Source organism: Astyanax mexicanus, chromosome 18 (genome assembly GCF_023375975.1).
Source record: "Astyanax mexicanus isolate ESR-SI-001 chromosome 18, AstMex3_surface, whole genome shotgun sequence".
NCBI lineage: Eukaryota > Metazoa > Chordata > Actinopteri > Characiformes > Acestrorhamphidae > Astyanax > Astyanax mexicanus.
In genome coordinates, this window is record NC_064425.1 from 29,459,615 (window position 1) to 29,472,552 (window position 12,938).

At 37.8% G+C, this 12,938-nt stretch overlaps 1 protein-coding gene across 2 annotated transcripts in view; it reads left to right on the top strand.

The window, feature by feature from the left end:
- LOC103045140 (WSC domain-containing protein 1) overlaps positions 1 to 12,938 on the top strand; it is a 52,689-nt gene that overhangs the window by 28,644 nt on the left and 11,107 nt on the right. For both annotated transcript variants that reach the window (XM_022681094.2, XM_049466996.1), the window contains exons 4-5: positions 4,843 to 5,027; positions 11,285 to 11,406. In XM_022681094.2, the coding sequence (XP_022536815.2) occupies positions 4,843 to 5,027; positions 11,285 to 11,406 (307 nt within the window). The remainder of the gene's footprint in view (positions 1 to 4,842; positions 5,028 to 11,284; positions 11,407 to 12,938) is intronic.

Genomic DNA, 12,938 nt, shown 5'->3' on the forward strand with positions numbered 1-12,938 from the left:
GAGGATTACCCCCTTTAATTAACCCGCAATGTGTCACAGCTTATTTAATAACATGGGTGACATTTGCAGTCTTTTGGGGCAATTTAAGGAGTCGAGCGGAAAACATGGGTTGCTATTTGCATTTTGATTTTGACTGACTTTTCTCATGTTGACACTTAGAGGAGACTTCCAACATGGAAATGTGGTGCCGGCTCTGAGCGAGTGCAGTTCAGGTCAAAGCTGTGCAACATGGTGTTTTGGATTTTTATTTTATTTTTAGATGAATAATTTAGCTCAGGAGTTGCTAGTTAATAAGCACATGCCTGTCACAATAACTATTTTTAATTTGCCCCAGACATAATTGTGATAAACAATTTTAAATTATTTTATTTTAAATATTAAGGTGTTCAGACATTAAAATTGGAATATAAAAAGGTTAAAGCATATTCACGTTAATGGGCTCTTTTATGCCAGTTAAACAAAATAGTCAATATCAAGGTCATCAAAAATGATTGAGGTCATGTATGACAAGACGATAATGTAAATACAAAATTTTAAGGAAGCTCACTTTGAAATTGTTGGCACAAAAGACAAATATTGTAATTAATTCCAGTGGATGTTTTAAAACAAAACAAAAAAAACATATTGAGTTTTATGTTAGAAATAAGAAATATGTACCAGCCCTATTTTAGCGATCTTTAGGCAAGTCATGCGTAACAAGCAAGGGTGTACCTGCGTTGGTGATGCTCCTGTGTTGACAGTTCACTGTCAAGATAGCAATAAACGTCTGACGGTACGTGTCCACTGGCACTTAAGCCTCGACGCATCCTATTCATTTTAATTGAGAGAGGCGCAGCTTGCCTCGGTGCCTTGCCACTGGGTTGAACACAGCCCCATCCTTTGGCGAAAAAGTTCAGCAGAGCTCAACTTCATTCATATGATTCCAGCTGCCGTGCTGCATCCAGCCAATCAGGGAAGAGCAGGCTGCGACGCCACACTCAGACGAGCCTCACACACACAGAGCAGGGACCACAGAAGAGAAGCTGAAATGGTGGAATATAGATTCATAGAACTGTAGACCACAGAGAGGTTGATTTATTATTAAAAATCTTAAACTTATGACTGCCTAATTATGTGGCTTCATTTGAATTCAACAATGTCACGTACATGCCCCTACGTGGCAAGCCCAGAGATCCAGCACGGTGACATGCCTTGAAGAAAAGAGGTCGTAGGTAAAAAAAGTAAAAAATGTAGGCCAAATAAAAAACTTGCTTGAAACCTCTGCTCAGTCATTCCTCATCCTCCCTCCCCTTATATTTACTTTCAGTTTTTTTCCTCTTCTTGGTAGGTATTTGTGTCAGTATTGGCAAGTACAAAAAAATACATGCATAAATAAATGGTATTGATGCATCCCTAGTAAATTAGTGTTTTGTTTGTATATTTTATTAGCATTTTCCATACTGTCCTAACTCTTTTGTTTTCTCTCTTTGGTTTTGGGGTTGTATGATTTGGTATTTATGAACATTAAAATAAGGAGGAAAAAAAGTAGGTTTCTCATGTTTTCTCATAGAAAAAAACCTACCATAAAAACTACTTCTGAACATAATGTGAAACTGAAATGTCCCACAGTCAATTACATGTTGAATGCACCAATAAAAATGCTGCGAAATGACTTGGAATAGCCTGTTTACATTGACTTTTATTGAAAGGTACAGACATGTTTTCTTTCTCCTCTAAATTGGGCATATTGGAGATAGCAGGCTTTGCTCTGGCTGCGACAGTATGCTAAAAATCAGCACGAGTAAGATTTGTGTTTAAGGATGAGATTCCTCATTTGCACCATTTGCGAGCCGCGCCCAGATTTAGAGGCTTAGAGGGGCTGTGGGGGGAAAAGCCTGACCTTCTTCTGATTGCACAGGTAGTGGGCTCGGTGTCTAGCGCTGAGCCGGGTGCTCGGGCTCAGCCATTAATTCACAGAAATAACAGTGGGAAAGGCTCCATTTAGGTTGCCATAGCAATGCGTCGATGCCACATATCGAACAGGGGCATCGGGGAAACAGTTAGCCGAGGTGCTCAGTCTAACGCCCATCGAGCCTTTCAGCAGTTCACTCAGAATCAAATCACTCTGTGGCTTTTGTTCTTTCAGCTCGCGTCACTGTGGTGGGCTGGGGTGGGCCGGGGTGGTGGGTAGTTGTCAACCAGCCTCTCATACGAATGTCACCAGCGTGCGTCACGGACTGGGAGCTTGACGCGTGAGCTGTTAATGTGTGTAGAGGTTGCCAGGAAATATGGGCTGGTGCGCTGACGCCGGCCAGGTGGCCTTCAGTGGCACCCTGCAGAGAGCTGCCACTACAAAGTGGCTTAGGCCGGAGCGACAGGCCAGCGAGGTGGCTAGGCAGATGTTTGGTGCAGCAAGCTGGCCAATAACCAACTGTTAACCCACCCGGGCTGGGATGAAGAGAGATAGGGAGGCTCCAGAGCTGTAACACTGAATCTCTAATCAGCCTGAGCTCGATGGCAGGGTTTGTACTCTGGGCCCTGTTACAGAGGCTTCACTGGCAGTCCCAGTGCTGATGCTAAAGGGTGGATTTCCATTTCAAAATTTGGAATCAGAAAAAAAATAAGCTGAAACAATTACAAAACTACAATTTATTACAAAATACTAGTATAAGTATGTTTACCTCAGTATTGCTACTCTAGTCAAACATTTACTTCAGCAGTGGTACTCTTGTCACACATTTACCTCAACACTACTATTCTAATCATACATTTACCTCAAAAGTACTTCACTAGTTACGCATCTACCTCAGCACTTCTATTTTAATAATACATTTTCCTGAGCAGTGCTAGACTAATCCTAAATTTATCTCAGCAGTGGCACTCTAGCCACACATTCACCCCAGCAATGCTATTTTAATCATAAATTTATCTCAGCAGTGGCACTTTAGTCACACATTTACCTCAGCACTTTGCTATTTTAATAATAAATTGTTCTGAGCAGCACTACTCTAGTCACACATTTACCTCAGCACTACTAATTTAATTGTAAATTTACCTCAAAAGTACTTCACTAGTCACACATTTACGTCAGCACTTCTATTTTAATAATACATTTTCCTCAGCACTGCTATTCTAATCGTAATTTTATCTCAAAAGTGCTTCACTACCTCAACAATAGTTCACTGGTTACACACTTACATCGCCACTGCTCGTCTTATCGTAAACTTACCTCACCACTGCTGCTATAGTCCCACATTTACCTCAGCATTTGCTATTCTAATAATACATTTTCCTCAGCAGTGCTACTCTAGTAACACATTTACCTCAACACTACTATTCTTATCGTAAATTTACCTCAAAAGTACTTCACTAGTCACACATTTACCTCAGCAATCCTCTTTTAATATATATTTTTTCTTAGCAGTACTATTCTAATCATACATTTACCTCAGCAGTGCTACTGAGTTTGCATGTAAATAAAATGTACACAGAAAAATGTAGTCAGTCTTTTGTTTAATAAAAACATTTAAAGGCAAGTAAAGATGAAAACATTAATCTTGCATTTGTCTGCTCCCTATATACAGGGGTTGGACAATGAAACTGAAACACCTGTCATTTTAGTGTGGGAGGTTTCATGGCTAAATTGGACCAACCTGGTGGGCAATCTTCATTAATTGCACATTGCACCATTAAGAGCAGAGTGTGAAGGTTCAATTAGCAGGGTAAGAGCACAGTTTTACTCAAAATACTGCAATGCACACAACATTATGGGTGACATACCAGAGTTCAAAAGAGGACAAATTGTTGGTGCACGTCTTGCTGGCGCATCTGTCTTGGTCACAGATGTGCCAGCAAGACGTGCACCAACAATTTGTCCTCTTTTGAACTCTGGTATGTCACCCATAATGTTGTGTCTTTGTGAACAAATTCAACAAAGTCTTTGTGATGCACCAAGAGCCACGGTATCCAGGGTAATGTCAGCATACCACCAAGAAGAACCAACCACATCCAACAGGATCAACTGTGGACGCTGTAAGAGGAAGCTGTCTGAAAGGGATGTTTGGGTGCAAACCCGGATTGTATCCAAAAAACATAAAACCACGGCTGATCAAATCACAGCAGAATTCAATGTGCACCTCAACTCTCCTGTTTCCACCAGAACTGTCCATCGGGACAATAAATTATTGTGGTCTAAAATCAGGTGTTTCAGTTATATTGTCCAACCCCTGTACAAACTGTATGTATAAATATATATGTATACTGTACTGTATATACTGTGTGTATATATATATATATATTCTTTTATATTCTTATAGATTATTTTAACTAAAAGTGTATAATTTGTATAATTTTAGTTGCCAAATAATAAGTGCATATGTCTTTCTGACACAGCTATTACAGAAATTTCTCTCTTCTGAGTTTCAAGGACACCCTTGATGACAGCAACCTCCATCATTTATTAAATTTCCACTCATAATGACCATTAAGTACAGCTTATTCATTTTTCACAAGATATCCCTGAAGAGATAAGATGATTCAATTACATTAGAAAGAGGAGCATCAGAGAACATGATAAAATGATAAAAGAGTGGCCCCCAAAACTGGAGTTCAAGAAACAATTAAAAGAGAGAGAGAAAGAACTGAGAGTGTGTATCCACTGATGAATTCCTGGAGTTTTTACATGCCTTTTTGTGAGTCCTTATTAGTCAAAGAAATAATGTGGATATGAAATCGCTCAGCTAAACACTGGCTTGCATTTAACAAGCACTAAAAAAAACAGAAACTAGAGCCTATAGACTACATGAGTTCCATCTAACAAACATTTTAATGAGCTGTATCTTTTCCGGACATTGTTTATTTCAGTGGGTACCAGTTCGCTGGGCTGGAGTATGGGTCCGAATGTTACTGTGGCAACCGCATCACCAGTGCTCGGATGAAGGAGGAAGAGTGTAATTTGGACTGCAAGGGAGAAAAGGGCTCTATCTGTGGAGGCGTGGCCCGCCTGTCCGTCTACAAGGTGGAAGAGGTTCTTCCAGGCCAGAGGAGATGTGAGTACTCAGAATGAGCTCTTTCTTCACTGTTCTGAAAGCTCCAGAACATCACAACTGCATCTTCATTTCCTGTTAGACATTGGTGCACCAATAAGTGCTCAAAAACCCTGGTGAAAAAAATATATATACCTAAATGTCTAAGTATTCTGTAAATATACTAACAGATTTATGTTCTTACTTAAAATATATTAAAAGTACATTAATATTATGCTTTTATCAAAATATTTGAAAGTAAGCTTTGATCATACTTCAAAAAGTACAATATAGTGTATTTAAAAAGAATAGACTACAATGAAGTACAGTTTTAGTTTAATTTAATTCAATATACTTCTAAAATTCTCATTTCCAAATATACTTTTCTACATTTTGAGCAAAGTGTGTTAAAAACAACTGTAACAATACAATGTAGCATGCAACTTTTTAGAAAGCAAATTAAATTACAACTACTACTATATACTAAAAATTTTAGTATATTATATTAAAATATATTTTATAAATATATTTAATATATACCCAAAGAAGTATACTAGAAGTGTGCTATTTTCAAAAGACAGGAACAAGAAGCATATTTGTACTATAAATAGATAAAATATATTTAGCATCAATTCTTAGTACATTTCTAATATACCTGGTGTTTAATAGTGATACAGTTGTAATACTGATTAAATGTATTATAATTTTACTGTAAGCTAATTTAAAATATGGGGTTACATACATGAAGTAGTTTAAATGTTTAAATGTTACCTAAGTATATTTAAAATAGTTCCATTTTAGTAGAGTTAAGTACACTTAGCGCAATTTCAGTAAGACATTTGTATTATTTTTTTACAATTACAGTATAATAAGTTTAAAATGTAAAAAAATAATAATAATAAAAAGTTTTTGTCATTTTAGCATTCTTTAAATATACTGATTAATAATGTGGCTACAAGAACACTTTAGTACACTGTAGCACTATAATACTTAGTATACTTTAATCTATTATGGCATGAACTACTCAACTAAGTAAAGAAAAAAGTACATCAGGAAATGAAGGTCAGTCAATCTGAAAAATTTCAAGAACTTTGAAAGTACCCTCAATTTCAGTTGCAAAGACCATAAAAACATTATGATGAAACTGGCTCTCATCAGGACCACCCCAGAAAAGAAAGACCAAGGGTTTTCTCTGTTGCACAGGATACTTGCTGAGAATATCCCATTCCATGACATGTTCTACTGGAACTAGGTCTGGCAACTACACAGACTTCATATTGATGAACACAAACCTCTTTGAAACAAGCTTTGCTTTTTTGAGTTTACCACTGAAATTACTCTAAAAAGGCATGGACAACTCATCAAGGAAGTCAAAAAGAACCCAGAACAACATCTAAAGAACTGCAGGTCTCACTTCCCTCAGTTAAGGTCAGTGTTAATTATTCAATAATAAGAAAATGATATCAATTGAAAAGTTCTCCTAACCCAGAGATCCAGCATACATCCTTCTTATGCTCTGATTCTTTAAACAGAAACCAAGAACACAAGTTGAACAAGTGATAAAGTTTTTTATTTGCTGCACAAGGAAGATTTTATGACGTTTCTTTACGTTCCATGTTGAATTATCCACTGTGTGAAACGAGATTGTAAGATTCTGTGCAGCTGTATTAACTTTTCAAAGGTTTAAATTTTCCTTTTTAAAGACTGCCAAAGAAACATTGACTGTGGAGGTGTAAATTGGAGCCTGTTCAGCTGTTGTTTAAAATAATATTTGCCAACCTCAAACAAATAAGTCAATCAGCATTAGACGCAGCTAAAATAAATAAATAAATAAATGAATTTTTTTCAATTTAATTATGCAAATCGACTCGTAAAAAAAACTAGTTGAGCAACCCCTAGTGCGTGTGAACAGACAAGTGACTGTGGCAGAAATCACATCCACATTCAGTACAGGATGCCCCACATGCATATTCCACAGGTCAGCACCTCCATAAAACATGACAGAAGTCATGGGACATGAAACAAGTAATGCACTTTTCTTTTATAGGATCTTGAGTGCTAATATCTGACAGAACACTGCCACAGGATTAGTTTTCTAGTCACATACCCATACACACACGCGCACACACACACTCGCAAATGCAGTAAAAGGTCTTCACAGGAGCACCAGAGGGCATGCACTTTCACTCGACAAGCTAGGGCTGACGCTGAATCATTTCTCTAGTCACACACACACACTTATGCATAATCTGTAACAAACTGACACTCACACCTATACAGCAGTATAAAGTGCTGTACGCACGCAGTCACGCTGCTGTGGTCTCGCCCCTCAGAAATTGTCCTGCAGGTAATGCAGAGACGCCTTCAGCTCTATGAATAGCAGCCATATGTCTGGTCCGAGGCTGTCTGGTCCAGCCGCCTCCTCCGCACGCTGCCGGCCCCGGCGGCTCTAACCCTCCGTCCGCATGCAGGTGCAGGCCAGCTGGAGCCGGCCCAGCACAACAGCAGCTGCATCCCCTCACAGGCACTCGCAAATACAATCATTAAACCTCCCAAGCATATTTCATGCCCTAAATAGGCAGCATTACTCGTTATTTGGAATAAATCACCCAAATTACCCTGAAAAAGACACATCCATCCTAGCCCGGCCTGCCTGAATAAATGACAGGAAAAGCCTTATTCAGTCCGCTCGTTATTTATAAACATTTGTTTTCCTCTCTGGTAATAAAGCAAAGCCAAAGACATATAGAAATGAATAATATCTGAACATGAGGCTTCAAGTACAGAACATTCATCTGTATAATGCATGTTTTCCCCAAAGTCCTGGGCTTTGTCTTGTTTGGTCTTTTTCTGATTTTAGATTTAATTGACATTGACATCAACTGTGGCAACTGTTACAGTACGTATAGGTGCCACTATAATATTTATCATAGTAACTATTTTTGTTTACTCAATATGCAGCTCTGGAAAAAATCAAGAGACAACTTCATTTTCTGAATCTATTTATAGGTTTATGTTTGAGTAAAATAAATAATGTTGTTTTATTCTGTAAACTACAGACAAAATTTCTCCCAAATTCTAAATATAATATTGTCATTTAGAGCATTTATTTGAAGAAAATGAGTAAAAGTCAAATTAAAGAAAGAGATGCAGAACTTTCAGACATCAAATAATGCAAAAAAAACATTATAAAGAGTTCAGAAATCAATATTTGGTTTTTAATCACAGTTGTCATGCATCTTCTCCTCCACCAGTCTTACACACTGCTTTTGGATAACTTTATGCCTTTACTCCTGGTGCAAAAAATCAAGTAGCACTTCAGTTTGGTTTGATGGCTTGTGATCATCCATCTTCCTTTTGTTTATATTCGAGAGTTTTTTTTTTTATTTGGTAAAATCAAAGAAACTTATGATTCTTTATTGGTCTCTTATTTTTTCCAGAGCTGAATTGTCCAAATATAACTGTGATAACTATAACTAACTATAAGGATACTAATTTTCATTTATGACACTGGTTTAATGATGGCATTGAAGCATAAATCAATTAGAATAGATTAATTAACATTTGATTACAAAGAATATGTTAATATTGACACATCATATAAATTAATAAATAAAATAAAACCGCAGTTTAAAACAAATTTAACCAAAATAAATGTACTCTCCTTGCTAAGAAAAACATAATGATTGAGGGTATGTCTATATATCCTCTGTTAAAAAAAAAAAACATGTATCTCCTTTACAGGAGAGGGGAAAGAAATTTAAATCTTCTTAACTTCCAATGGAAGTCAATGTAAAAGGAGTATATTTTAGGTCATTTTGAATTTCTGTTGGTTCATTTTTCAATAAATTTTACACACTGTAAGAGTTTCTTAATCCTCCAGCAGTATTAGCTTTACCTGCTAACCGCGCTAGCTTTTTCACTTCTCAGAGGTGAGTATTTTCAGAGTGTAGCCTGCTGCTAAAACCCAGCTAGCACTGCTAGAGCAGTATTAGCATTTCCCGCTAACCACACTAGCTCTTTAGCCATTCAGAGGTGAGCATTATTAGCCTGTTGCCTGCTGCTAACCCCAGCTAGTAGCATTAACTGTGGTAAGCACTAGCTCTTTCACAATTCAAAGGTGAGTGTATCGGAATTTAGTCTGCGTGTTTACCGTGTTAAAACAAGCTACATAGGATGAACCGCTGGCTAATATCACCCTGTCTTACTGGAACATACAGAGCTTCTTAGTGTAGCTTTGTCAGGCGGTGGGCAGTTAGCGCTTTACTTACCAAAATAAACAGTTTTCAGGAGAGAAATCTGTGTAGATTAACATCCAGTGCTCATTTGACCTTAAAAGGACATTCTTTATTAAGAACTACAATTTTGTTTACTTAGCTTAGCTTTGCAGGTCTCTGCTGTAGGACCTGCTGAATTAGAAGGAAAACATTGCGACAGCCCTGTTTCTTACTAGTGTGCATAATGTCCCTTATAACTCAATGTGTCTTATGTATGAAAAATAGACACATTACATTAATATTAAAATTGTTTTAAAAGTATATATGTGCATATGCCTTTGTAAAGTCCTTTCTTCAGTTTCATGTGTTTATTTACATTACCTTCATTTCTTAAGATCATTCAATTGAAGATTAAATTTCCAGATATTTTTTTTTATAAAGAAAAACTTTTTTTTATTATGTCCTAATATTTGTACTGTATGACTGGATTTCATAAAAAAGCAATCTATTTTTTTCCCATGACATCTTAAAAAAAAATGTTAATATAATAAAATAATAAATAAAAAGTTCAGATGTTTGTTGAACCCATTCATATACACTAGGTTCACACCAGGGTGAATGCTTTCAGATCGTAGTCCTGCTGCCCCTCAGCTAAACCCTGCAGCTCTGTGTTGCCATGTACCCCGCATTTCAGCTCCAGTGTGTTTGATGATTTTGTGCAGCTGTGTCATCTTTCTTGCCCCTCGGAGGATCAAACACCGCTTCGTCCGGTCGAGGCCACAGCACCGCTTCATTCATTTGGAGAGGCAAACAAAAGCCTGCGGGCTGTGCGGCACTGGTTAACTCCGGAGAGGTGCTGATGGGTACCGTGTCATGGCGTGTCCTACAGGCGAGCTGACACATGGTGGTTAATGAATTTGTAATTGCTTAAATTGCACAGTTCATGCGCTCTTGGAGATGACTGGGATACAGCCTGATGCTTCACTCTGAGCCTCTCCCTTGGTTCTCGAGGGCTTGGCTCAGCTGTACTGGCGTTATTGATAGTTAGATGTTGGCCCTAAAAGTATTGAAATGAGGAAACAGAATTACAATGCTTGCATGATACAGTTATTTTCCAAATATATATATATATATATATATATATACGTATGTATATATATATATATATATATATATATATATATATATATATATATATATATACACAAGTCAAGTAGTTTTATTGTCAACACTGCATATGTACAGAGGACTGAAATTACATAACTTTTCTTCCCGAAAGTTACAGTAAGTAAAGAAGATATAGACATACGTGAGACAAAAGACACTTTACAATAGTACAATAGTGATGGGCGGTGATTAAAGAGGGTACAATTAAAAACAGAAACCCAATGACAGTAGTGCAAATATAGTGGTGTAGTTGCTTAAGGCTGGTAAAGTGAATAAATCAATCAATCAATCTTTATTTTCACTCGGGAAGAAACATGAGTGCAAAGTCCACAGTTGTAGGGGGAAATAATTACTTGTACCTTTTTGTTAATGAAAAACAGAAAATGTGATCATGCTTTAGACTGTGCAGAAGTCCTCCTGAAAAATGAAATCCGCATCTCCATAAAAGTTGTCAGCAGATGAAAGGATGAAGTGCTATATGATTTTCGGAAAAATACTGCACTGATTTTAGACTTGATATAAAACAGTGGAGCAACACCAGCGGATGACATGCTGCAGATTTCATTTTCCAGCAGGACTTGACATACTGCCCACATTGCCAAATTTTTGGGGATTTCATTGGCTGTAAGCCATAATCATCAACAATAAAAGAAATAAATACCTAAAATAGATCACTCTGTGTGTAAAACATTTACATAATATAGTAGTTTCACATTTTGAACTAGAGTAAATTTTCAATGATATTGTAATTTTTTTTTCACCTGTATTTCTGTGGATTATGAGCATTTTATTTTCTTTTTCACAGCTTGGGTGAAAATTACTGGCAATGATTATTAACACTCATAGTCGGTTCAAGGTCAGTTCATAACCTTTGCTTCTCCCTCTCTGCCTCTTCAGACAGGAACGTCCGTTATCGTGGCTGCTTCAAGAGACCAGACAACACCACAGCAGCCGCCCTGGTCCACATGGTCCAGCCCAACCTCACGTCTCAGAGCTGCATCGAGGCCTGCATGGACAAGGTGTGTCTCTGTACTCTCCTCTACCCCCTGCTCACCGTCCCCAGATCCCCACTCACTCTCCGCCTCTTTCTTCTGCCTAAATCAGTGGAAGATTAGCATTGATTGGCTGTTCTCTGTGGGTTTGTGCTCTGGCAAACGCTCCTCTCTAGGTGCGGCGGATGAAAGTTTGATTTTTGCCGCAGTCTTCTGAAAACAATCTGCTTGTTTAAACATTAATGTGGCCCTTAAGAGAGTCAATTCACGCCATAATCAATCTTGCACACTACTTGAATGCTGTGATTGCAGTGTAATCGTAGCCCCCTTCATCAGATAGACGTTCTTTGTTACGCTCTGCCAACAGGGTCAATTGATTGTCAACCGAGAAACTAATTGCACCATTTGAAAAGGCGCTCGCTTAATGGGATCCAAAAATAGATTTGATTTGATGTGATGATACAGAGAATAGGCGAAAGATCTCCATTTGATTAGATGTAGGTTCAATGCAGTACAGTTCGGCTGAAGAGATGCACAAGAGAAGCACAGTTTAGGTTTAGGATATTCTGTGTAAAAATGTATTATAGGTCTGAGTAAATGAAAGAATTATCGGAATACTGTGCTTTCTGCCCTTAGAACTTTCCCTTAGAAAATCACTTTTTTTTTTTACTTTTGTTTTCCTGACAGGCATACATCCACCCTGTTTTGACAAGCTGCATGACAGGGTGGACAATGACAATGACATTTTTCTAACCTTGATCATCCATCTAATGTATTTAGTTCAATATTGAGAAACATCATTTGACTAAACATTACTTTTTTTTTCTAAATAAAGTATAAAATGGATGTGGATGTGATGCCCTTCAGCCAGTGTGTGACGCCACAAACAGGAGTGAGACCCTTGCAGTAAGAATCAGGAGTAGCTTTAATAATCAGAGGACAAGCAACACTATCAGAAACAAGTCTGACCAAAACACAGAGCCAAATCACAGTCCAAAAAAGTAACAATCAGGTGCTGATTGGCTGGCTGAGACACATGACTGAGAGGTGCATTCTGGGAGTTGGTGTTTGTGAAAGTGGACAAGTGTGTAGAGGCATTTGAAAGATGTGACTCTAGTTCTTGCACTAAAGACTGCCTTTCCCAGAATGTCACCTGTGTCCCCTTGTATAAAAACCCCTTGTTTCTGTTCTTTGAACCTGTTTCTTTTGTATTTTGCTACTTTGTTACTGACCTTGTTTTGTTTCTTTGACTACTCTTTTGCCTTGCCCTTCTGTTTCATTTTTTTATGACCTTTTTGCCTGTTCTCACTGGTATCTTTCACCTGGCCCGCATGAAAGTCAGCCTATTTTTCCATAACATGGGAAAATTGCTCCAGCACAAAGTTACTGCTGGCTACTTGCTCTAACAGCCTACAACACTGTGGACAGACAGTCAAACATTACATAAAGCATAGCTTAAAACCGAAGCGAAGGTGGGCCAGACTCCACACTAATGGTGAGCGAGTGGGGCAAAGGAACCAAAACAACGATACAAATATACTTTGATTTACTTTGATATA